The 27,078-nt window shown below is 48.5% G+C and overlaps 1 protein-coding gene across 3 annotated transcripts in view; it reads right to left on the bottom strand.

Moving 5' to 3' along the window:
* Positions 1-22,821: 22,821 nt before the first annotated feature.
* Positions 22,822-27,078, bottom strand: part of GLI2 (GLI family zinc finger 2) — a 246,678-nt gene continuing 242,421 nt past the window's right edge. For all 3 annotated transcript variants that reach the window (XM_047722625.1, XM_047722626.1, XM_047722627.1), the window contains one exon: positions 22,822-27,004. In XM_047722625.1, the coding sequence (XP_047578581.1) occupies positions 24,582-27,004 (2,423 nt within the window). In that variant the 3' untranslated portion in view covers positions 22,822-24,581. The remainder of the gene's footprint in view (positions 27,005-27,078) is intronic.

Raw genomic sequence — 27,078 nt, 5'->3', positions numbered from 1 at the left:
TGTTCCTTTCTGGTCTGTTACTTTTAGGCTCTCTCTTTGCTTAGAGGACCCTTTTCAATATTTCCTGTAGGGCTGGTTTGGTGTTTGCAAATTCCTTTAGTTTTTTTTTGTCCTGGAAGCTTTTTATCTCTCCTTCTATTTTCAATAACAGCCTAGCTGGATATAGTATTCTTGGCTGCATATTTTTCTCATTTAGTGCTCTGAATATATCATGCCAGTTCTTTCTGGCCTGCCAGGTCTCTGTGGATAGGTCTTCTGCCAATCTTTATACCATTGTATGTTACAGACCTCTTGTCCCAAGCTGCTTTCAGGAATTTCTGTTTGTCACTGAGAGCTTTAAGTTATACTATTAGATGATGGGGTGTGGACCTATTTTTATTGATTTTTGAGAGGGGTTCTCTGTGCCTCTTGGATTTTAATGTTCATTCCCTTCACCAAATTAGGGAAATTCTTTGCTATAATTTGCTTCAATATATCCCCCCCCTCTTTCTTCTTCTTCTGGGATCCCAATTATCCTAATATTGTTTCATATTGTGGTGTCACTTATCTCTCAAATTTTCCCCTTGTGGTCCAGTAGTTGTTTATCTCTCTTTTTCTTGGCTTCTTTGTTCTCCACCATTTGGTCTTCTCTATCACTAATTCTCTCTTCTGCCTCATTTATCCTAACAGTAAGAGCCTCCATTTTTTTTTATTATACATAATTAATAGCTTTTTTTTATTACAACTTGGTTAGATTTTAGTTCTTTTTTTTTAAGTTTTATTTATTTATTTGACAGAGAGAGACACAGTGAAAGAGGGAATACAAGCAGGAAGATAGGGAGAGAGAGAAGCAGGCTCCCTGCTGAGCAGGGAGCCCAATAAGGAGCTCTATCCCAGGACCCTGGGAATCATGACCTGAGCTAAACACAGACTCTTAATGACTGAGCCACCCAGGTGCCCCAGTTCTTTAATTTCTTCAGAAAGGGATTTTATTTCTCCAGAAGGGGATTCTCTAGTATCTTCCATGCTTTTTTTTGAGCCCAGCTAGCACATTGATATTCGTCATTCTGAACTCTAGTTCTGACTTCTTAATAATGTCTGCATTGATTAGGTCCCTAGCCATTGGGTACTGCCTCTTATTCTTTTTTTTTTTTTTTTTTGATGTCAGTTTTTCTGCCTTGTCATTTTATCCAGAAAAGAATAGATGAATGAGAGAACAAAATATTAAAAGGATAGAAATGACCCCAGAAAAATATACACTAACCAAATCAGAAGAGACTGGAAACTGGGGGAAGAAAAAAGGAGAAAAAATATATATATTCTCAATTATCTCTCTCTCTCTACACACACACACACACACACACACACACAGGGCCACACACTTGATTTTGGGTGTATTTTGGTCTGTTAGAAGAAACTGCCTCCTAAAATTTTAAAGAAAAAAAAAGTTATATATATACAAAAATAAGGGCAAACATGATGAAGGGATGGAATATGACTGTAAAGATGAAAATAAAAAAAGATTCTAAAAAAGGAATTGATAAGATAAGAAGTTAGTTGAAAAAAGAAAAAAAAAAGAGGAAAGAATGTGATCAGGCTGGAGACTAGAATAAAACCATGAGCTAGATTTAGGGTATATTTTGATCTGTTAGAAGAAACTGTATCCCAAAATTTTAAAGAAAGAAAAACCTATATGTACACAAAAAATAAGGTTAAATACAATGAAGGGATAGAATATGACTATAACAATGAAAATTTTAAAAGATCTTTAAAAAGGTCTTGATAAGATAAAATAGTTAAAAAATGTTAAAATAGGAAAGAGGAAAAATAAAAAAGATGGAATAAGAAAGAGATAAAATTTTACAAATGTAACTTTGAAAGACTAAAGAATTATGGGGAAAAAGCCATGAATTCTGTGTTGCTTTCCACTAGTTTTGGAGTTCCACAGTTCTCATTGATCTGTGAACTTGGTCTTGGCTGGATGTTCTTGCTGATCTTCTGGGGGAGGGGCCTGTTGCAGTGACTCTCAAATGCCTTTGCCTGAGGCAGAATTGCACCACCCTTGCCAAGGCTAAGTAATCTGCGTGGTTTTGCCCTCTGAGCTTTTGTTCCCTGAACATTTTCCGTAGAACTCTGGAAGACAGGAATGAAAATGGCGGCCTTCCAATCTCCAGTTCAGAGGAGCCGAGAGCTCAGGACCCCACTCCTCAGTGCACCCTCAGAGAAAAGTGCTCAATCATTCCCGTCTCTCTGGTCTCTGGCCACACTCCGAGCTCACCTGGCCTGTGACTGAGCATTTCTGTCTCTGGCACACAGCCCCATTTGGAGTCTCCAAACCTAGCAGATTCCTGCCACGTGTTCCCATGCCACTTCTCCCAGAGGAGGAAGGAGGTGGTCTCCCCGGATCTGGCACTTGTAGGGTCCCTGCTCAAAGAGCAGTGGTCTGACTGTGCCTCAGATCATGGTTTAAGGTAACCCCGAACTGAGAGCCCACCCCTTGGCTCCGTCTCTGCATCTGGCTTCCCCGTTTTGATACCTGGGGGTCTGCCGCACTCAGACACTCCAGGTTTTCTGTGACCCCATGGGTCCTGAGACCACACTGTCCCCATGAGGGCTCCACCCCTGCTTAGCCTCTGGAGAGACGCTCTTACTGAAGCAGACTTCTAAAAGTTCCAATTTTGTGCTCTGCTGCTCCACCACTTGCCAGGATCCAGCCTCTTCCCCCCTAGCCTATCTTCCCGTATATTGCCTCAGATTCACTTCTCCACATGTCCTACCTTCTGGAAAGTGGTAACTTTTCTATTCCTAGAATTGCTTCTCTTCTTCTCTTCGATCTCCCGTTGAGTTTGTAGGTGTTCAGAATGCTTTGATAACTATCTAACTGAACTCCTGGGATGCAATGATATTTAGGTCTCCTACTTCTCCAGCCCCCACTAAGACAACATTTAAACAAATATCTGGGCATCTTGTGACCTGGTCAATTTGACAGTTAAAACTAACCATCTTAGATGGCTCCTGGGTTCTCAACTTAGACAAATGGTAACTGGTGATATCACTTACTGAGATGAGGAAGACAGGAAGAGAGTGAAGTTTGGAGATGAATACTATGTTCAAGGTCTCTATGAGACCTCCAAGGGAATGTCAGGGCAGTGGCTGAGTATAAGAGTCCAGAATTCATGAATAAGGTATGCATTTAGAGTCCTTGGTGAATAGATAGTATTTAAAGCCTGGAGGTAGCCAGGGCACACCAAGGGAGAGAAGCAGAGGAAAGGGCTGGGCAATGAGCCTGGGACCCTCTGCCATTCAAAGCTCAGTGGGATGAAGGACAAACAAGAAGATCATGAAGGATGGACCTGAGCCTATTACCCATTCCTGTTTTCAACACTGTCTGAGATGTTGGGCGGGGTGTGGGGGGGGGCTACCAGTTGTAAATCCATTTAACCAGACAGGCATCTAACCCACCTCTATCTTCTTCATCCCCCCATCCCCACCAATCCTGCCCTGTTCTCTGGTTTGCTTAGTCCATTCCAGTCCAATACACTTTGCTGAGCACCTCCAATGTGTCAAAGACAGAACACCTCCCAGCAAAAGGCTCATGGTCTAATGGGAAAGCTGACTGTTGGCTGACCACGTCAGTGCCCGTGTAGGTAACTCTCACTTATTCAAGCAGTAATTCAATTGCCATTGATTGAGCTATGGTGTCTAGTATAATGAAAAGAGCTACAAATGCAAAGCCAAAGGAGTCATGCATGGCCTGCTTTCTAGGACCTTCTAGTCTGGTGGGAAAACAGACCTAAACCTCACAGATATCTCACTAAAATATGACAAATTCTCTCATGGGAGACTTTACCATATGCTCTATCGAAACCTATACCTACCTAGAGAGAAAGGTCGCTTTGCGGGAACCAATCACCCCCTGATCACCTGCATCTCTCTCTCTCTCCCCCAAACCTTCTTGTCAGCGTGTGATGCAAAGGGCCCATCCAGAAGGAAATGAGTTATTTTATTTCATTTCATTTTTATAAACAACGTATTTAACAGAGTTATTCCTGGGTTTTGATACTGGCTAAGTCAGGCTGTTGCCGCTGAGCAGATGCAGACACGGTCACACGTGTGTGAGTGTACACACACCACACAGATGCACAAAAACACACGCACGTGTGCACTCCCCTCCCCCGCACCCCCAAACTGTTTTCTGGCTTCCAAATTTCTCAAGTGTTAGGTCATATTCCTCCCTGGCCAAATGGCTGTCTGCCGAGTGCTGGGGCGGCCCGTAAATCGTCCCAGCCGTAATATAAAACACAGCCCTTATTGACAGCGGGTCTACTCGTAGAAGCCGGGCTGCCAGCTCGTAAAGCAGGGCCCGGTGTCACTCCCACAGAGCGGAGGCAATAAAGGGCACGGGGGAATTACTTCGCACTCCAGCAGCTGGCCGCACCGCGGGGACCGAGGCAGCAGGCTTAATGGGGCCCCCCACCCCCAGCCCCTTGTAAAGCATGGCCATTAGACAGCATTCCTCCTGCCCCTGGAGCCATGGCTTTCAGGGAGGGAAGCAGCTCCTTGAAAGAGGCACTGTCCCCAGATCCCAGGCTGGTGCAGGGATCCAAAGTGCCCAAGTCAGAGGAAAGTGACATCTTGGGGTCTTTGGCATCTCCCCACAATGTGTAGCTGGGGCTCATTTCCATAAGAATTGCCGCTGCCATGGTCTTCCACCGCTCTGCCCCACCCTCAGATCTTCTCAGCCAGTACCAAGGGGGATGGGCCCCACTCGGTTTTCTCTGTCTGGACCCCCAAGCAGCACAGCCACAAAACTCTGAGGGCTGATGGTTCCCCAGCAACCAGGGATTGCCCGCACAGAGTCCTCGGGGACAAACCACTCCCAAACCTTCTGCACTTTTCTTGAGGTTCTGATCACGCTTCTCCCAGGAGATGGCCTCTACTCCTAGGGCCAGGGAAAGGACATGTCTTTATTCTTCCCAGTGCCAAATACTCAAGCCCAGTTTCATCTGATGCTCTCCTGTGCCCTTCCTTCTTGTCCCAACAGGGATGTTGTCCATTCTGTTATCTAAGGCCAGACCTCCCGGCCCTGCTGCCTACCCCCAGCTTGGGCTCCCTCTGGGCACTCTGTTCCTCCCACTTTGTTTATTTGGCTTCTTCCTCTCAACCTTCCAACACACTTGTCTTAGCTATTAAAAAAAAAAAAATCCCAAACCAGCCCTCTCCAGCTATTGTTCTCTTGTTCCCTTTCCCTCCACTGGCAAATTTCTGGAAAGATTTGACTCTAACTGCTTTCTTCATTTCCCACTTCCCACTCTCCTTGCCCACCCCAACCCCAGCTTCTGCTCCTGTCACCCATGATCTTGTGCAGCAAGTGTAAATTATACAGCGAGAGCAAGGTCACTTGTGCCCTAGAGGTAAGGAGGTGGGTTTATTATTTTAAATAAGGAAGTTAGGACAACAAAGGCCTAAAGGAGGCAAGACATGAATTGTGTTTCTGTTTCAAGAAGAGTATTTTAGGCAGTAGGAATAGCCAGTGCAAAGGCCCTGAGGCAGAGTGTGTCAGGCATATATGTGGACCGAAATCAGGAAATCAGGGTAGAAGGGGTGGTGGGGGAGGAAAGACAATGAGACCCAAAAGAGCTTTGGGGGTCATAGGACTTGGGCTGGCTAGGAGGCGCACAGGGTCAGTGCTACGTGGAGAAGCAACATGATCTGAAGGTTTGTTCCAGCTAGGGAATGAGAATAGGCTACAGGAGATGAGTGAGAGCTGGTAGACTGGCAGAAAAGCTTGGGATGAGATGGGAATATGGCAATGGCACAGAATCCTGGGAACTCGGCTTTTCTGAAGGGAGTATAGACAGCCTGGGTCAGATCATTTCATGGAGAAACACTCCCTTTGTGGTAGAATCACAACACCAGGGGGCTGACAAGGTCAGCAGACTTCTTGGAAGCCAGTGTAGTGGCCTCCTGCACACTGCTGGGGGTTTCTGGTGAAAAGTGATCAGATTCTGGATATTCTCTGAAGCTACAGTCAGAAGGATTTCCTGACCAGGCTGGATGTGGAGTTCTAGAGAAAGGCAGGGGCCCAGGATGACAGCTGGCTGTTCGGTGCCAAGGCAAGCAGGAACATTCACTGCAGGGGCCATCACTCCTGGAAATACACTCTCCTGGGATTCTGGGGCACTCCCCACTCTGTTCCTTCTCTGTGGCTTGCCGTTCCTACTGGAGTCCCTGGCAGCCTCACCCTCCTGGCTCTGGTTTTTGCTTGCTGGGCTTCCCCCCTCTTTTCTGAGGCCTTGCTGTGCCCCAGGTGACCTCCTCCATGGCTCCCACACTCCTACATGCAGTGGATCCACAGACCAATGTCACAGCCCCGACTTCCTCTGGGCTCCCAATGTCTCTCTTCCTGGATGTCTCAAAACATATCCAACTCAACAGGAGCACAGCTGAGCTCACAGTGAGGTCACCCCACCCTGCCCACACTGTCCCCACCCTGTCACACTGACTTTCACCCAAATATCCCCATGTTGGGGTCAGGGACCGCTACTGACCACCTCTCTCTCTCTCACTGCTCATGTGGAAACCTTGCTAAGTCCTACTGATTTCACCTCCCACATCATTCTTGAATGTACCTGCCACTGTCCATGTTTGCCACCATCCCTCCCTGGTCACCTCCAGTGGCCTGAGCCTGGGTTCCTTGTGTTCTCTTATACATCCTGCCATGTCTTTTCCATCCTGCAGCTAGACAAGGTATCCCACATGCAAGTCTCTCATGCCGTCTGAATTCTCAGGAGAAAGGTGAAATCTCACCCACGTTGCGAGGCCTGGCACTGTCAGCCTCAGGAGGGAGGCTCCTGAAGGTGCCTCCTGACACCTTCAAGCCTGTCACAGTGTGCCCTAGCCCTCAGCCAGCCACACCAGTCTTCCTTTAGTCCTGCTCTGTGCCATGCTCCCTCCTTCCTGCCCCAGAGCTCTTACATGTGCTCTTCCTTTCACCCAGAATACTTTCCCTCACCCTTCAAGGAGGCTCAGTAGCTGCTTTCTCAGACACATCTTCCTCGACCTCCCTGGTCAGATCTACTTGCTCTGTTGTCTCCCAAGCATGTTCCCCCCTTTATTTTAAATCTGTATATATATATGCATATTTATATATGTATTTTAAAGATTTTATTTATTTATTTGCCAGAGGTGGGGGGTAGAGAGAGAGAACAAGCTGGGGGAGGGGTAGAGGGAGAAGCAGGCTTCCCTCTGAGAAGGGAGCCTGAGGTGGGGCTCGATCCCAGGACTCTGGGATCATGACCTGAGCTGAGGACAGACTTTTAATGACTGAGCCACCCAGGTGTCGTGTGTGTTCCCTTTCTTCACGACAGTTGTCCTTCTCTTTGAACAGTTCTTGCATCATGCCTGTTCCTCCACGTGCCGGGGAGCCCCATTTTCCTGACCGCGATCTCGTCACAGTGAAGTGAGAGCCCAGGAGTCACGCTGTCTGAATTTGAATCTGCTTCTGCCAATCTGGCTGTGCACTCTTGGCTAAGTGATTTCACTTAACTAACGACGATAGTAAACCTATCTTGTAGGGCTGTCGTGAAACCTACAGGGCTCAGCCAACCAGAAGTGTTTGTCACAGTGCCTGTTCTGGAGAAAAACAAACACCGTGGGTGGACGACAGAGCCTTTATCGCTGGCCCCGGTTCTTCATCTTGCCTGGCCTCCGTGCCCCTGATCTGGCTCCTAGGGGCAAAGTGAATTCCCTTGGTCTTTTGGTGTTGGGTGTGGCCATGTGACTTGCCTTGGCCCGTGGAATGGGGCACAGATGGTAATACTCCAGTTCTCTGTCCCGGCCTTGAGAGACTTTGCCAATTCCCATTTGTCCTCCTGAGCTTTGGCCATTGTCACAGGCAGAGTCTCCCCTGGGTCACTGCTGCCCCTTCAGCCTGTGCCCCCACACGTGCCGCAGGCTCACTTAGCCAAGGCTGCGTAGACCCGCCAATACCTGGCTGACCCATGAGAATGAATGACCATTGTCCTTAGCCTGAGAGTTTGGGGATGGTTTGTTCCCAGCATGTGGTGACAATAAATAACCTGGCCAGGGAGATGTAATGTGCTTGGTACGGTGCCTGTGACAGAGAGAAACTCTATTATGATAGTTCTTTACCCACGTTGGCATGTTCTCAGGCTGGGTCCTGAAGGCCATGCCAGGCCTTCAGGGCTGTCTGCCCTTCACATGTCATGGATCAGCCAGGACTCGGCTGGAAATGCAGATAGAATGATAGATTGACAGAAAGACATGGACAGATAGACAGACACAGATAAGCAGACAGACATATAGAGGGATCTGTTATGGGGATCTGGCCTCACACACCTGTGGTGGATGGTTAGGTGAGCTCTGTAAGGCCCTTGTTTCAGGTCTGAGACAAGGTCTAGAGCCAGGGCAGGTGGTCAGGAAGGGAAGGTGGATATAAAGCGGGAAGGATGACGACAGGCTGGAGCCCACAAGGACGAGAAATGTGCCAGTTCCTGCTGCCTCTACCTTGATGGCACTAGTGTCTTTCAGAAGCTGGGGCCCCTCATCAGGGGATAAAACTCACCCACTTGGCCCTGTTGTGGAGGAGGTTAGAGATGGTCCAAGGGGAGGCGAGTGGTTGCAGTTGAATGGGCCGGTGGCTGACACAGCGAAAGTACCATGAAAAACCTACCGCCCTACCCTTCCACCTGTCAGACCTCCTGCACCCATCTCTCTTGTGACCCATCCTAACCAGAGACCCCAGGATAAGGAATTCTGGGAAGTGCAGTGAAGCTTCGCCTAGTTAGGACCTCAAAACCACCACACCTCATAAGTACCCCTCAGACTTATTTTTAGGACAGAAGTCACTGATCTAATGAGTTCTCACAATGGTGGGATTGGGTGTATTTGTTTCCAAGGGGATTTGGGGGCAAGCCTATTAGCCAAAGGACTATTTCCATGATGATGACATCCTAGGGGTGTGGTGGAGGAGTTGATCTTCATTGAACACCCGCCAAGGGCCAAGTGTTTTCTGCATGTGTCTCGTTTAATCCTCAAAACAATTTTGGAGGTGGGAAATTTCTCACACCTATCTAATGGATGAGGACACTGGGGTTCATGGCCTCTTATGTCCTTCCATAGGCAGCCTGGAGGTGTAAAGGGGAGTGAAGATTTATCTTCATTGTATATTAAAGAAGAGCAGAAGGCTGGCTCCTGGTCTGGAAGGAGGCCCCACAAAAGGTGAGTGAGCGCACGCCCTCTGAGCAGGAGGGGAGGGCCACAGTGTGAAGATCCAGTGGGCACACTTTGACCCCAACACAATCCGGGCTCTGCTAGAAAGGAAAGGGGGATGGCTTGGGTAGAGAGCTGGGGGGTCTGTGCCACCAGCTCAGATAGGAGTGAGGGCCAAGGCATTTGAGTGCTTTTTCCCATTGATTGAGCTGCTAATACGGGACATCTTGAGGCTTCAGTTTCTGGAATGCACCCATGGGCACTGTTAACACCCACAGCCCCAGAACTGAGGCTGGGCAAAGGGGCAGATATCTGTGGGGCTCCGCCTGGAGTCTGGGGTTGTTTGGAGCAATCCCGGCCTGTGTGCCGTGAGCACGCTGCCCAGAACAGGCCACGCTGTTAGCCTCCCATGGATAGATGGGGCTGGAAGCCTTCCAGAGGTGGAACCGGGGTAAGAGACTGGCCTTCGTCCATCACCGTAAGGATGGATGCGTGTGTCTCCCAGCCCTAGAGGCTCTCACAGCACTTAGTATCTCTGGCTCCTGTCTGGCACCCAGATGGGCTTCCAGAATGGTCGTCTTGGTCATCACTTGGCTTGCACTTCTTTCCCCAACTAGAAGGATCTCCACTACAAGCTCACCAACTTTTTGAGGGGAGGACCTCTCCCTTACAGCTCTATTTCCTGCCCTCTGTCCCACCTTTGCTATTTTGTCTCCAAGGTGATAACCTCCCAGTTGGCCTCTCTGGCTTTGGTCTAACCAGCCCCTTCTGATCTAGTCTGGGAATGAAATATAAAGTAATAGCTCCCAACTTTTTGAAGAGCCAATTTAGTTTCCTCACTCCTCCCCTCCCTCTCTCTCTCCCTCTCTCCCTTCTTCCTTCCCCCTTTCCCTCCCTCCCTCTCTATCTCTGTTCCCCTTCCTTTTCTTTCCGGAATATAGTTACATGAATTTTAACACCTGTATATACTTGTGTCATCACCACCACAATCGAAATAGCTTTCTGATTAAAAAAAAATCCCTTGCCCTGTCTTTGTAATGATACCCTTTTGCTACCCCAACCCCTGGCAACCCCTGGTTCACTTTCCACCATGATAGATTTGTTCAGTCAGGAATGTCACATAAAAGCAATTATTCTATGTGTAACCTTTCGAGACTCATCAGAATGCCCTTGAGACTCACTCGAGTTGTTGCATGTATGGCTTGTTCTTACCTGTGTGCTACTGATTCCGTTGAATGGATGTACCACAGTTTATTTATCCATTCATCTGCTTAAGGGCATTTGGGTTGTTTGCAGCTTTTGATGATTTATGAACCCTACTTTTGTGTAGGGTTTTGGATGAACATACATTTTCATTTCTCGAGGGTAATGTATCCAGGAGAAGGCTTGCCAGTTACTCTGTGCTTAACTTTATAAGAGATGACCAGGTTATTATTATTATTATTTTTTTTAGAGAGGTTGGACCATTCTGCATTTCCACCAACAGTGCAGGAGTTCCAGGTTGCATGCTATCTTTCCCAGAACTTGGTATTTTAACATGTAAGCCATTCTAATCATCACGTGGTTGTATCTAGTTGCATTTAAATTTGTACTGCCCTGGGGCACCTGAGTGGCTCAGTAGATTAAGCATCTGCCTTGGGCTTGGGTCATGATCTCAGGGTCCTGGGGTCGCATCCTCATCAGGCTCTCCACTCAGCAGGGAGCCTGCTTCTCCCTCTTCTGCTGCTCTCTCTATCTCTCTCTGTCAGATAAATAAATAAAATCTTTAAAAAAAATAAATTTGTACAACCCTAACAGATGGATAATGATGTTGAATGTGTTTTCATATGCCTGTTTGCCCACTGTGTGTCTTTTTAGTGAAACCTCTGTTCAAGTCTTTGGTCCCTTTCTAAATTGGATTGCTTGTTTTCTCATTGTTGAGTTTTGAGTGTGTTTAAGCTCTTTATTGGACTATGTGATGAAAAATTATTTCTTCCAGTCTGTGGTTAGTCTTTTCATTCTCTTAACAGAGTTTTTTGCAGAGAACACAGTTTTCATTTTGATGAAGTATAATTTCTCATTTTTTTTCTTTTATGGGTCATGGTTTTAATGCTGTGTGTACGTACTTTTTTATTTTTTTTAAGATCTTATTTATTTATTTATTTGACAGAGAGAGAGAGAGAGAGAGATGGAGAGAGAGCATGAGCTGGGTAAGGCGCAGGGGAGAAGCAGGCTCTCTGCTGAGTGGGAAGCCCACTCAATCCCACGACCCTGGGATCATGACCCGAGATGAAGGCAGATGCTTAACTGAGCCACCCAGGTGCTCCCATAAATACTCTTTGACTAAGCTCAAAATCACAAGATTTTATCCTCAAAGTTTTATGGTTTTATATTATATATTAGATATATGGTCTATTTTGAGGTAATTTTTGTATGAGGCACAAGGTTTAGGTGGCAGTGTTTTTAGGTTGCTTTTGTCTGTGGATATCCAGTTGTTTCACCATTGGTTAAAAAGGCTACACTTTCTCCACTGGGCTGCCTTTGTGCTTTTGTCAAAAATCAACTGATCATATTTCTGTGGGCTTACTTCTGGATTCTCAGTGCCAGGGATTGGCACACATTTTCTGCGAAGGGCCACATAGTAAGCATTTTAGGATTTGTGGGCCATATCGACTCTCTCATATCCCTTTTCAAAAAATAACTCTTTCAAGATGTAAGAACTATTCCTAGCTTGCAGGTCTTACAAAATAGACCATAGGCCAGATTTGGTCTTTCGGCCCTCATTTGCCGACCCCCTTCTCTGTTCCAACCCATTGATCTGTGTCTTCCCTGTCACCAACACCACACTGTCCTGATTAAGGCAGCTTTATGGTAAGTCTTAAAATCAGGTAAAGGGAGTGCTCTAATTGTATTCTGTCTTTTAAGGGATGCTTTTAGGCCATTTTCATTTTATGTAATGATTGATGTTTTTGGACTTCGTTCTATCGTTTTATTCTGGGGTGTGTGTGTGTGTGTGTGTGTGTGTGTGTGTGTGTGTGTTACTGTTCCTCTTTTCCCTTTCCTGACTTCCTTTGGGCTATTTGAACATTCTTTTTAGCATTCCATTTCAATTTCTCTATTTTGGTTTTGCATACTTCCCTTTGTTGTGTTCTATTTACTGATCATATAAAGGATCACACTATGCATGCTGAACTTTTCCCAGTCTGCTTAGACTCAGTATCTCAGTACGTCAAGTGGAATGTTCTTGAACTCCATTTAAGTGGTTCCCTTAGTCACTCCCCAACCTTTGAGACACCTTTGTCTTATGATGTCTACATACACTGGGAGCTCCATCAAACAATGTTATTCTCTCCGCTTTCAACTGTTAAACACATTTAAAGAACTCGAGAGTGAAGAATAGTCTACTATATTTACCCAGATCCCTAGGATGTCTGTTGCTCTTCCTGATGCTCCAAGTTTTCTTCTGGTATTATTTCCTTTCTGCCTTTAGAACAGATGTGCTAGCAGTGAATTCTCTTCGTTTTTCTTCATCTGAGAGTATCTATTTATCTGAGAGTATCTGGTCTACCTTCATCCCTGAAGGAGGTTTTCATGGATACAGAGTTCTGGGTTGACAATTCTTTTCTCTCCACATTTAAAAAATATTCCATTTACTTCTCTGTGGTTTCTGTTGAGAAACCTTCAATCCCCTCAGACAGCCTCCTGTTCATCTCCAACACCTGGATCAGGGTCTATTTTCCATTTAGACCATGTTGATTTTCTGTGTCCCCTCCTGCCCCCGCCAGAAGCTGGCCACTCCGCTGCGTGCCATCACTGCACACATGCTCCATGCAGGGGTGATAGGCACAATCTTACGTTGGGCTCACCTGCTTGTTCTCTGTCTGGTCCACCGGCTGAGAGAGGGACAGAGACAGACACACAGAGATAGACAGAGAGAAAGAAAGAGAAAAAAGAAGCAAAAGAAGGGGAGAAAGAGCAGGAGGAGGATGCATAGGAGGACAGAAAGGAGGACGAGGAGATGGACAGGAACATGCTGAAGAATGATCAGCTTTCAGGAACCTCAGATGACCTCTGAGTTCAGAGACTGTTTTTGGAATTGACCCTGTTGAAGAAACAAGTTTCTCATGCATGGAAGAAAGCCAGTGTGCCACCACATAGATGAGTCTTCCCTGGCCACCCAGTTGCAGGAAATTGCCAGATGGTTCTGGAAAGAGTTGGTAAAGGGCTGAGGATGTTCCTGCAGGCTTGTTCCTTTATTCATCAGGTTTGAAGGTCCTGTTCAACGTTACCACCTTTTTCAGTGGACCTCAATATTTGCACCCAAAAGAAACATGCTTTAGCAATTGATACATTTTCTGGAAGGCTAGTGGAGTGCATTTTGGATTTGGAAGGGTCTGTCAGAGAGCCTCAGCTCACAGTGACAGGGCAGCCTTTGGCTCTACCAGGAGACTCTGCCCCCAAATCTTTGGTACCTGCTTAGCCTCCAGCCTACCAGATTGCAGCCTTCTTCCTCTTCCTTTTCAGTCTCTCCTTACCTCTCCCCACCACCACCACCCAGAAAAACAAAAACAAAAACAAAACCCCAAACCTCTTAAGGACAGCCTCAGTTTCCATAGCTTCATCTCTGTGTTCAGAATTCTTTGTAGACTTCTGTGGATGTGACCTTATGTGTAAATACATTCTGGGCATGCCTGGGTGGCTCAGTCAGTTAAGCATCCAACTTTCAGTTTTGACTCAGGTTGTCATCTCAGGGTCCTGGGATTGAGCCCCACATCAGGTTCTGTGCCCAGTGTGGAGTCTGCCTGGGATTCTCTTCCGCCTCTCTCTGCCCCTCCTCCTGCTTTCTCTCTCAAATAGATAAATATATATATATTTTAATGCTCTTTAAAATAAATAAAAAAAATACATTCTGGAAGGGCTTCTCAAGTGCCAACCCCTCCTACCTCTCAAAGCTTTGGTCACTTCCCTATTCCCCATGAAGCTTTCTAGAACCACCTCATTTGGAAACAAACTGGGCAGAATGGGTTTCCACGTGCTGGACATGGGAGACCAGGTAGACTGGGTGTAGCGCCTGCCCTGAGCTCACAGCTGGCAGAGGCAGAGAGCAGTGAAGGACTGAGTAGTATGCATAGTCTGTGCCCTGTGCTAATTGGAGGGCTGGTGGACCAAGCTGACTTCTGGGATTCTAGAAACAGGGGTTTTAATTCTTTTGTAACTTGCTCACAACTTTCCTGGGCCTCAGTTAATCTAGTCCTGAGCTCAGTATTTGATTTCCATACTCTGCTCTGTGGACCCACACCTATGCTGTGGCTGGTTGTGTGAGGGGTGGCGGGGGGGGGGGGCGGGAGCTGAGAGGGGGGATGTGGAATGTGTCCCAACTTTGACCACATGATCCCTGCTTTTAATTGTGTCCTTTGCCTTATACAGGCAATTTCATTGAACAGTGTTTGCATGACTTTTTAAAAAGATTTTATTTATTTATTTGATACCATTTGAGACCTGATTTGTGACCCAGGATGTGATCTATTCTGGAGAATGTCCCATGTGTACTAGAGAAGAATGTGTATTCTGTTGCTTTGGAATGGAATGTTCTGAATATATCTGTGATGTCCATCTGGTACAGTATGTCATTTAAGGCCTTTATTTCCTTGTTGATCTTTTGCTTGGATGATTTGTCCATTTCAGTGAGGGGGGTGTTAAAGTCCCCTACTATTATTGTATTATTTTTTTATGTGTTTCTTCAATTTTTTATTAATTGGTTTATGTAGTTGGCTGCTCCCATGTTAGAGGCATAGATATTTAAAATTGTTACATCTTCTTGTTGGACAGACCCTTTGAGTATGATATAGTGTCCTTCCTCATCTCTTATTATAGTCTTTTGCTTAAAATCTAATTATCTGATATAAGGATTACCGCCCCAGCTTTCTTTTGATGTCCATTAACATGGTAAATTGTTTTCCACCCCCTCACTTTAAGTCTGGAGGTGTCTTTGGGTCTAAAATGAGTTTCTTGCAGACAGTATATGATGGATTTTGTTTTCTTATCCATTTTGATACCCTGTGTCTTTTGATTGGGGGTATTTAGCCCATTTACATTCTGGGTAACTATTGAGAGATATGAATTTAGTGCCGTTGTATTGCCTGTAAGGTGACTGTTACTGTATATTGTCTCTGTTCTTTTCTGGTCTACTACTTTTAGGCTCTCTCCTTGCTTAAAGGACCCTTTCAATATTTCCTGTAGAGCTGGTTTGGTGTTTACAAATTCTTTTAATTTTTGTTTGTCCTGGAAGATTTTTATCTCTCCTTCTATTTTCAATGATAGCCTAGCTGGATATAGTATTCTTGGCTGCATGTTTTTCTCGTTTAGTGCTCTGAATATATCATGCCAGCTCTTTCTGCCCTGCCAGGTCTCTGTGGATAAGTTCACTGCCAATCTAATATTTTTACCATTGTATGTTACAGACTTCTTGTCCCAGGTTGCTTTCAGGATTTTCTCTTTGTCACTAAGACTTGTAAGTTTTACTATTAGATGACGGGGTGTGGACTTATTCTTATTGATTTTGAGGGAGGTTCTCTGAACCTCCTGGATTTTGATGCTTGTTCCCTTTGCCATATTGGGGAAATTCTCTACAATAATTTGCTGCAATATACCTTCTGCCCCCCTCTCTCTTTCTTCTTCTTCTGGAATCCCAATTATTCTAATATTGTTTCATATTACAGTATCACTTATCTCTCAAATTCTCCCCTCGTGGTCCAGTAGTTGTTTGTCTCTTTTGCTCAGCTTCTTCTTCTTTTTTTTTTTTTTTTTTACATTTTATTTTATTTATTTTATTTTTTTTTAAAGATTTTATTTATTTATTTGACAGAGAGAGATCACAAGTATACAGAGAGGCAGGCAGAGAGAGAGAGGGAAGCAGGCTTCTTGCTGAGCAGAGAGCCCGATGCGGGACTCGATCCCAGGACCTGAGATCATGACCTGAGCTGAAGGCAGTGGCTTAACCCACTGAGCCACCCAGGCGCCCTTTTGCTCAGCTTCTTTATTCTCCATTATTTGGTCTTCTGTATCACTGATTTTCTCTTCTGCCTCATTTATCTTAACAGTGAGAGCCTCCATTTTTTATTGCACCTCATTAATAGCTTTTTTGATTCAGCTTGGCTAGATTTTAGTTCTTTTATTTCTCCAGAAAGGGCTTTTATCTCTCCAGACAGGGCTTCTCTAATATTTTCCATGCCTTTTTCAAGCCCAGCTAGCACCTTGAGAATCATCATTCTAAACTCTAGGTCTGACATATTATGAATGTCCATATTGATTAGGTCCCTAGCCTTTGGTATTGCCTCTTGTTCTTTTTTTGAGGTGAGTTTTTCCACCTTGTCATTTTATCCAGATAAGAATATATGAATGAAAGAATAAAATACGAAAAGGGTGGCAAAGACCCCTGAAAAATGTGTGTTAACCAAATCAGAAGAGACCCGAAATCATGGGGAGAAGGAAGGGAGTAAAAAGAAGTTCAAAAAAAATTTAAAAAAGGGACGCCTGGGTGGCTCAGTTGGTTAAGCAGCTGCCTTCGGCTCAGGTCATGATCCCAGCGTCCTGGGATCGAGTCCCACATCGGGCTCCTTGCTTGGCGGGGAGCCTGCTTCTCCCTCTGCCTCTGCCTGCCATTCTGTCTGCCTGTGCTCGCTCGCTCTCCTCTCTCTCTGACAAATAAATAAAATCTAAAAAAAAAAAAATTAAAAAAAATATATATATATTACACTGGTGAATAGAACAGAGCCACCCACTTGATTCTGGATGTATTTTGGTCTCTTAGAAGAAACTACCTCCCAAAATTTTAAAGAAAGAAAGAAAAAATATATATATACTTATACACAAAAATAAGGGTAAACACGATGAGGGGATGGAATATGACTATAAAGATGAAAATTTAAAAACAATTCTTAAAAAGGAGTTGATAAGATAAGTTGGTTGGGAAAAGAAAGAAGAAGAAAGTGGAGAGAAATTTGCTCAGGCTGGAGACTAGAACAAAGCCCTGTGCTAGATTTAGGGTATATTTTGATCTATTAGAATAAGTTGTATCCCAAAATTTTTCAGAAGAAAAACACCCCTATATGTATATAAAAAAATAAAGTTAGATACAATGAAGGATAAAATATGACTATAATAATGAAGTTTCAAAAAGATTTTTTTTTAAAGATTTTATTTATTTATTTGACAGAGAGAAATCACAAGTAAGCAGAGAGGCAGGCAGAGAGAGAGGAGGAAGCAGGCTCCCTGCTGAGCAGAAAGCCCGATGCGGGGCTTGAACCCAGGACCTGGGATCATGACCTGAGCCGAAGGCAGCGGCTTAACCCACTGAGCCACCCAGGCGCCCCTCAAAAAGATTTTTTTTTTTTTTTTTTGACAGAGAGATCACAAGCAGGCAGAGAGGCAGGCAGAGAGACAGGAGGAAGCAGGCTCCCCGAGAGAGCAGAGAGCCCGATGCGGGGCTCGATCCCAGGACTCCGAGATCATGACCTGAGCCGAAGGCAGCGGCTTAACCCACTGAGCCACCCAGGCGCCCCTCAAAAAGATTTTTTATAAGAAAGGTATTGTTAAGATCAACTAGTAAAAAACATTAAGAGAGGAAAGAGTAAAAGTTTAAAAAATTAGAATAAGAAAAAAATTTTTTTAAAGTAATTAACTTTGCAAGACTAAAGAATCGTGGGGAGAAAGCCATGAATTCCATGCTTTGCTTTCTTCTCATCTGGAATTCTGCAGTTCTCCTTGATCAGTGAGCTTGGTCTTGGCTGGATGTTCTTGCTGATCTTCTGGGGGAGGGGTCTGTTCCTGTGATTCTCAAATGTCTTTGCCCAAGGCGGAATTGTGCGGCCCTTACCAGGGGCTGGTTTAAGTAATCTGCTTGGGTTCGTTCTCAGGAGCTTTTGTTTCCTGAATGTTTTCTGTAGAGCTCTGGAGGATGGGAATGAAAACGCAGCCTCCCAATCTCTGGACCAGAGAAGCCAAGAGCTTGGGGTCCCACTCCTCAGTGCACCCTCGGAGAAAAGCCCTCAATCACTCCTGTCTCCCTGGTCTCTGGCTGCGCTCTGAGTTCACCTGGCCTGTGACTGAGTGTTTCTGTCTCTGGCACACAGCTCTCTTTGGAGTCTCCAAACCCAGCAGATTCCTGCCTCCAGAGGAGAAAGGTGAGTCTCCCCGGATCTGGCACATGTGGGGTTCCTTCTCAAAGAGCAGTGGCTTGACTGTGCCATGGATCATGGTTTAAGGTAGCCTGGAGCTGAGAGGTCACTCCTCTGCTCTGTCTCTGTAGCTGGCTTCTCTGCTCTGATACCTGCGAGCTCTGCTACACTCTGACACCCCCGCTCCTTCAGTGACCCCGTGGGACCTGAGACCACGCTGTCCCCACGAGGGCTCCACCCTGGCTTAGCCTCTGGAGTGATGTCCCTCATTGGAGCAGACTTCTAAAAGTTCAGATTTTGTGCTCTGTTGCTCTGCTGCTTGCCGGGAGCTGGCTCCTCCCCACCGTGGTCTATTTTCCCGTCTCTTCGGATTCACTTCTCTGCATGTCCTACCTTTCAGAAAGTGGTCAATTTTCTGTTTCTAGAATTGCTGCTCTTCTTCTCTTTGCTCTCCTTTTGGATTTGTAGGTGTTCAGAATGGTTTGATAACTATCTAACTGAACTCTTATGACCTGATGTCATCTCAGCCTGCTACTCCCTATTTATTTATTTGAGATAAAAAGAGTGAGCGAGCATGAGCAGGGGTGAAGGAGCAGAGGGAGAGGGAGAAGCAGACTCCTTGCTGAGCAGGGAGCCCAATGTGGGGCTGGATCCCAGGTCCCTGAGATTATAACCTGAGCTGAAGGCAGACACTTAACTGACTGAGCCACCCAGGTGCGCCAGTGTTTGCATGACTTCAGGTTTGAAAACCATGAAACTAGATGACCAAGGTAGCCATGCTCATGGCACTCTAGGCTCATCCAGTCCCCGAAGAACTGGTTTTGTTGCCATATATACTTAGAAAAGACTCCTGGGCTTATCAGTCTATTGACAACTGACAGTACTTGAGAATGCTAGCAGATACACTGGCAAATGTTTCATAATGACTCTCTGGGAGACAGGATGGGGAAGCCCCAAGTGATGGTGTTCGCCAATCTCCATGGTGTAAATTCTCCCAGCACAGCCAGCTTTCAGTTATCAACGTGAAGTCAGTTGCAGAGTTGGGGAGAGATACAATTAAGAGGCTCAGGAGTTGGCTTTGGGACATCACTGGTTACAAAGTACCAACTGATGACCCTGCTGTCTTCCCTTTCCGGGTGTAGAACCAACTAAGATACAGACTCGGGGGACAGATGGAGGCTACAGTGCCAGTCTTACTAGGATCAGAGCTGGTCAGACATCGTAGATTGGATCATTGTTAGGATACCTGCCTTCTCTGATTCTGTAGGAGACATATTCTTCCCTCTTCCATTGATCTCAGGCTCAGTCATGTGACTTGCTTCCTGTTCCAAGCCAAGGCCTTCAGAAGCCTCCTGCGTTTTCCTTCCCCTTGGGTACTTGTGCCTTCACCCGTAGATGTCCAAGCAAGGTTCTGGTTCCAGGGAAGGAGGCCCAGGAGTGGAGTTGTGCTGCATCAGTGAGCCCAGCCGAGGGAAGTCCCCCGGGGCTGATGTGCGGACTTCTGAGCTAAGTGACTGCTTGTTTTACGCTTTTGTGGGTTTTTGTTAGACAGCATTTTGGGGCCATGGTTAGCTTATTCAGAAATTGGTACCTAAATGGGAGACTAATGTAACAGAGTCCAGAAATATGCAGCATAGGTTTGGAACTGGACAGTCAGGAAATTTAGAAGAGGTTGGAAAAATGGCCAGAAAAACAGTGACCTGGGTGCATGTGGTGAAGAAATATTTGGTAAGATTACAGCCTATGCTAGTTTGGGAGGGAGAAAATGTTCCTATGAATTTGTGGAATTTGGCAGGCCAGTTTCCAGGCAGAAGATTGTCAACATGAGCTTTTTTGAGCCATAAATGATAAGGTACAGCAAGTGGGAGATGGGTGCAGAAAGGAACCGGCCAGTTTTAAGCAGGATTTGGAAAATGAAGTTATTTCTCATCTCCAATCTCTCTAGCCACTGAGATACCTTTAGCTTCAGATTTGGCTTGCAAGGGGGACAGATACAGAGTCCAGGCAGTTCCAGTGAAGGACAGCATCAGAGTAAAGACAAAGTCAAGGATGTGCCCTTGATTCTAGTGCTCTTTGTTTTCACGGTCCTGGAAAGGAATAAAGTGGCTCTCGACTATCCTTTCAGTGATAACAGGGTACCTAGAAACCTTCAGGGCATGGCCCCATGTAGCATGGTGTGACGTCCCAGTCATCTAACGTAGGATGAGATGTGTCACTGAAGGGACGTGGGTGGGGCTTTTGGCACAGAGTTAACTGGAATCAAATATGCCGAAGATCCACAATGTTTGAGAGAGCTGAGTGCGCAAATGCATGGACTCAGGGGGATGGAAGTAAAGGGTGGCACGCTCCTAACTTCCTTCAGACAGGAAAAGGTTGAAGAGTTACTGTGTTCTCATGGAGGGCATGCTTCCCCAGGCCCTCCTCAGAAGCTGAAGGGCTGAGCCAAAGGGAAGATGGCCTCAACTGAGGAAGCCAGAGCCGTGCAGCAAAATGAACTGGGGAACAATTCAAGAAACATTCCACCTAGCGGGAGGATCTGAAAATAGTTGCTCAGGAGGGTTTCAAATACAGTTCTGCAATGACCAAGATAGGAGAGGGGCATGCCACCACTGTACGTTGGGAATGTGCATGTACATGATGGGCTGAGAGCTTTTCTAGTTCCTAAGTGTCTGGGTCTAGAAGAGCCCCATCCACGACAGGTGTCGATTGCAAGATCCTTGACTTTGAGCCTGACGATCAAGTGTGTAGACTTCGGGGGGCCTGGGGTGAGTATATTCTACATGTGGGAGGGACATGCATCACAGTCTTTGAGGGCAGACTGTGGTGGATTATATATTGTTGAGAGATATTTACTCTCTCCTTCTCCTTTCCATGGAAGGGAAGCACTTGCCCACATCACTGTTGATGGGTTTGGCCAAGTGACTTGCTTTGACCAGTTCCACGGTTCAGAGAGGAGGCCTAAAGAGAATCCTCATTTTTCTGCTTATTCTCTTGTGGTTCAGCTGTCCCCACAAGAAGGCAATGGCCAGGCCAGCCTCCTGGCCCTACGAGGAAGAGGAGAGTCCCGTGGGGTTGTGCCCCAGCCAAGCTGATTGGATTAGCCCCTTCCCCAGTTGCCCAGCTCAGCCCCACCTAGATCAGCCAACCCTCAGTTGGCCCAGATGCAGAAGTTTCATAGATGTTCAGCATGCCGAAGCTTCCTGGATATTGGTATGCAGCATGACCTTGGCCATGGTTAGCTGATGGAGGCATGGAGCCATGATGGGCTTCTTAACGCTGTGACTCATTAAGTCTCAGTGTTGAACAATTTGCGGCCTCCCTCTGCCCTCAGAGCTGTTTCCAGAGACTTACTATGTGGTGAGGCAGAGGAGAAACGCAGGCCTTCAAATAAGCTCGGAAGGAGGCAGACATAGGGCACAGGCAGGCATGCTCCGTACCTCCTCCTGAGGGTGCCCTCAGCTAAGTGAGCCTTCCTCACAGAAGAGTGAGGCCCCGGAGTATGACTCGGGCTATAGTCTTTCTAGCAGGAAACTACGGCCAGTCATACAGGGAAGACTTTGGGTGCTCAGCAGAAAGGCAAACTACTAAATTCTGTTTTCCTTGGGGGTTTCCTCTTTTCCTCAGTCCACTTTGTCATATGCCGCCAAACCGAACGCCCTCTACGTAGCTTTGGCACTCTCTGAGCTGGGTGGTGAGCTTTATCTCATGGAGAGGAGGGAGTTCAGGGGCCCAGCGTTTCTGGCCCCACAGAAGGGGACTTCTACCCCCTCTAACCCAGTCTTAGGCCCTCCCCGCTGTTCTTCTGTCCCAGAAACCATCCCAGTCCTTGTGCCCTGCTCACTGACTCCCTGAGGTTCCCTAGAGTGGCCTGATCACTGCTAACGGTTGACTGTTGGCTTGCTAGATCTGGGCCCCCGCCTCCCCTGGTCCCGTGTACTTGCCAGGGCCACCTCCTAGGGCTCAGGCATAGCCACCTGCCTGTCTTTTCTCCTTTTGCCAGCACCAGAGCACAAAGGTCTATCTTCTCCCCTGACCCCCACCCTGACTCAAGAGCGCTCATCAGATTACCCATCAAAGAGGGAATCCCGACCTGAGGATTGCTTTGGGACGAGTGCTTGGGAACATACCCGGATCTGGCACACAAGGTTTTGGCAATACCCGGATCTGGCACACAAGGTTTTGGCAAAGCAACTTAGATCTTCAGATCAGCTTGCTGAAAGAATAGCCGGTTAGTAAATCGCCGAACCCTGCCCGCCCTCACCCCCGGAGACAACAAATAAACAGCCACTAAATGTCTTCAGCATTAAACATCTCTCGGCGAAGACGCGACAGTCAATTTTGACACTGTTGTGAAAAAATACAGCCTAGTTTCTGTTCAGACGCACCAAATTTACTGCTCAGGTTCTCATTAACTCCTGTCAAGGAAGAAGCAGATAGACAAAATAAATTATGAAAAAATTACTTTTTTAATGTACAAAAAGACTTATTTACAAGTTGAGCGTGTCATCTCAATTCATAGCATGTAGAAAAAGCTAAAGAGTTTGGAGATATAAATTTGGCTGGCTGATTCACCTACAGTATTTTCAGGGATGATGCCTTCTGTGCAGTCTATACACAGGCTGGGAAGGGCTAGCAAACTCTTAGCTCAGGGAGCAAGTGAACACCGCCACTGAGCCCAGACCCTTGGAGGCGTCCCAGGGATGTTATCTGGCATTGGTTTGGTCTATGGACCCTAACAAAACATCCGATGTACTGGAATGTGGACAGCCCAAGTAAGGCCCCGGTTGCGACCAGGGTCACAGGATCAGGCTCATAGTGGTGCGGCTGTTTTCGGCAAAGTCGCCACAAATTCAACATGGGAATGGTGTGCGGTGTGTGTATGTGTGTGGTGTGGACGAGGCATCAAGTCATCCTCCAGTACGTTCAGGAACGATGTCTTCTGATGCCAGCTCCAAATGCCATTTCCGGGTGGGGCTGGGTTGCACTGAACAGGAAAATTCAGTGATGGTCCCTCAGGGTCCCAAGAATCAACCCTGTCACCCTCCCACCCCCACCAAAAACACCATGCAGGTCATCGTACTTTGCAAAATGAGCAGGAGGATGGAGGGAAGGAAATCGAGAAGATCCGGGGACCACACACTGTGCCTTGGCACAGACCACTGGTCTGCGGGTGAGCGGACAACACAGCTTGGGAGCCTGGGCAGAGGCTGCTGTCAAGTCCTGGGCTTTTCCATGGTAGGGTCAGCGGACAGTGCACTGGAGAAACAGGATCGGGTAAACATACGACTTCCTCTTCTTATGAGGGAGCTTCAGGGTGGCCTGAGGCTGGGCCCCTGGCGTTCTCCCTCTTTCTCGAGGCCCCGTGCCAGGCTTTGGCTCACCTGGGTCCATCCCTAACCCAAAGCAGCTCCAGCAGCCCCGAGGTATTTAGAAGTAAGTGTTCTTTCCAGGAAGGGCTACATTCGACATGCATGAACACTGCAAACATGGTCTGGAGAAGCCGGGGCAGCTCCTGGGCTTGCCCCAAGGACTACAATTTTTCTTTCTCTTCTCTGGCAATCCTTCCATACTTCATTCATTTGTATGCACTTGGACAGTCTGCCAGTCACAAACTTGGCTTTGGGGGGTGGGCAGACACGCAAATCAGGGTGTACTTCCAAATCATCCAGGTAAAAATCTTCTTTTCTTCCTCTGCAGCACGGGGGGTGTTAGAGGCCTCAAGAAGTAAGCTTCATAGAATTCTCCTGCCTCGTCCATATGGGAATGAGAAGCTTATCTTCCTGGATCAGAATATCCAGTATGGCTTTCAGATTCAAACCCAAATGTGGTTCCTTCTACCCTCTTTCCTCATGTACTTGGAAAGCCCTCAGCCAACGGAATCCCTCATTAGCCAAATGACAGAGGAAAAGACGCCAGGACAATTTGGTCCCATAAACACCAAAGGCTGGGAAGCACTGTGCCAACGAGTTTTTCATTTCTACCTTGACTTTCTCATTGAGACTTTTCGCAGTGTTCCGAAAAATAACCCCAAAGAAAACCAGACAGGATACACACAAACCTGCTCTTAAAGCAACTGTGGTCTGAACTGGCCATTGGCAATACTCCCTCAGACCTATTTAATACTTTTTTTGGAAAAAGGCAAAATCGACAAGAGCCCCACGCTCTGGGAAATGATGGCTCCTCCGAGTCTGCTGAGCGCCCAGGGCTGAGACCTTAGGTCATCATGTTCAGGAATTTGCTCTCCTCGGCCAGGCTGGTGAGCATGGAGCTCATGTCCCCAACAGCCATGTTGCTGATGCCCGTGGGGATGGAAGGGAGAGTCAGGGAGTTCCGGGGGGTGGTGAGGCAGGAGGAGTTCTGGGAAAGGCTGTGGAGGAGGCTGGGACTCAGGGCGCCTGAAAGCAGGCTTGAGTGATCGCCATCATCCATGATGGCATCAAAATCAATCTGGGGAGCCTCCAGGAGCTGGGAGTCCACTGTGCTGGACACCTGGTTGACCCCTGGAGAGGGCAAGGGCTGGGGCTGGATGCTGTCTGGGCAAGCCTGTGGCTGCGGTGGCTGGGGTCGCACAACCTGGCAGCCCACATGGTTCTCCAGGCCTCCATTCTGTTCGTACATGTGGATCTGGCCATAGTAATAGAGCATGCTGTGATCCTGGGCCCCGGCCACATCCTGTGGGGCTGGCTGAGGAGGCCGGGACACCACGTTGCCCATTGCTCCTTTGGGCACATCGGCCATCTCCTGGCTGGCTGACACAGTGGCCATGGCGTGGCTGGTGGCCCTGGCATAGGCCAGCTGCAGCCCAGCCCGCACCCCACGGTGGCAGCCGGCAGGGCTGGGCTCAGCAGGTGGTCGGGGTTGCACTAGGCCAAAGCTGGATCCGGCCACCCCGACAGCACCCTGCTGGGGCTCCATGAAGCCAGGTTGCTGGGAAGGCAGAAGGTGGGAGCCCTGGCGGTAGCCCTCCTGGCTCATGGGAGTCGCCAGGTGATGGCTTTGCTGTGGGTAACTCTGGGTTGAGTGAAGGGGTGGCATCCCGGTCAGGTTGGAATTGGTGATTCCAAGTTCCCTGCGGTTGCTGCCCATCATGGCGGCTTCGGGAGCAACTTCCATTTGCTGGGGGAGCCCCAGGTGGACTGGCTTGGCCACCATGTTGCTGCAGGATGGGGGGTATGGGTTCAGGGCCCCACCCATGGTACTGGGGCTCAGCTGGGGGTGGGCTTGGCCATAGTTGGTGTGGGGGCTCCCGGTGGTGGTCATATTGGGACACGGAGCACCTGTCCCTGGCTGCCGCATATAATTTATCCTAGGCACAGAGGGGCCGCCCCCGCAGGGCTGGAAGTGTGTCTGCGCACTGTCCAGGTCCCCGGGGCTCAGGGGCAGACCTTGAGGACCATAGCCTGTGTAGTGGCCGAAGGCTGGCTTCTGCTGCACCACAGCCAGGTTGCCCTGCGGGAAGGGCGAAGGCTTCCCCTGGCTGGCCAGCGTGTCCACAGTGCCGGAGCTCACCTCATTCCACTGCACAGGCATGCTGTTTTTGTTCAGGCTGGAGGGGGCCCCGTAGCCCAGCTGGCAGCCTCCCAGCCCCAGGGCGGAGGGGCCCACGTTGGAGTCGGCGGCCACCATCCTGCGCGGGCCATGCAGCCCCGGGCTGGGCAGTTTGGGGTTCTCGGAGAAGCAGGTGCTTTCCGGGGGGTAGGCCTGCGGGGGGCTGTCGTCCAGGGCCCCACCGGCGTGTGCCTTGATGTACTGCACCACGTCATCGGGCAGCACAAGGTCGTCCTCGGGCAGCACGAGGCCCATGTCAGGCCCTGCGCTGTCCGCGCCCGCCACCAAGGCCTCCATAGCCACGTGCTCACTAATGCTGGGCGGCCGGGGCGAGTAGGCGCTGCGGACCAGGCCGCCATCGGCGCTTGCGGGGCCTGACAGGCGGAGGCCTCGCCGGTCGGCGCAGGGCGGCAGAGGGGCCGGGTTCACATCATGGGCGCTGTGGAAGCGCTGCACCCGCGGCGCGGCCAGGGTGTCGGGCCGTCTCACTGGGTCACTGGCCCGCCGCGCCCCACCGCCTGGCGCCTCGTGGGGGAAGGCGGGCGCGGGCCCCGCGTGGCCGTGGGCGGGCCCATCGCTGCCCCGCCGCGGCCCTAGCGGGCGCGGGCAGGACACAGGCGGCGCCAGCCTGGTCCGCAGGCTCGCGCGCTCCAGGCCGGGTAGCGGGGTCGGGGGCGGTCCGCCGGTGGCCGCGGCGTACTTGGCCCGCAGGCTGTACTGCTGCGCCGGAGTGAGGCTGAGAGGCCCCGCGCCCCCGCCGCCCGCGACGCCGCTGCACTGGCTGGCCTCGCTCGAGCGCCGCGACGCGTCGGTGGAGATCGGGTCGTAGGAGTCGGCAGAGCTGGCGTTGTGGGGGCGGCCGGCGCCCAGGGGCGACGCCTCGCTGGAGCGGCGGCTGGAGAAGTAGGGAGAGATGCCAGAGGAGCGGCGGCTCACGGTGTAGGCGGAGCTGACTGTGCTGGTGGAGCTGTCTCGGCGCTCCTGCAGGTGGCTCAGCATGGTCACCTCGCTCGCGGACAGCTCCGACAAACGCGGGTTGGGCAGCAGCCCGGCTGGCCCACCGCCGCTGAGGTTTTCCAGGATGGAGCCTGCGGGAAAGGAGAGGGGTCAGCGGCCGGGGCCAGGGCGCGGGTGCTCTGCCGGCTTTGACCCAGCTCAGCCT

Source organism: Lutra lutra, chromosome 3 (genome assembly GCF_902655055.1).
Source record: "Lutra lutra chromosome 3, mLutLut1.2, whole genome shotgun sequence".
NCBI lineage: Eukaryota > Metazoa > Chordata > Mammalia > Carnivora > Mustelidae > Lutra > Lutra lutra.
This window is presented reverse-complemented; position numbering and strand designations above follow the sequence as displayed.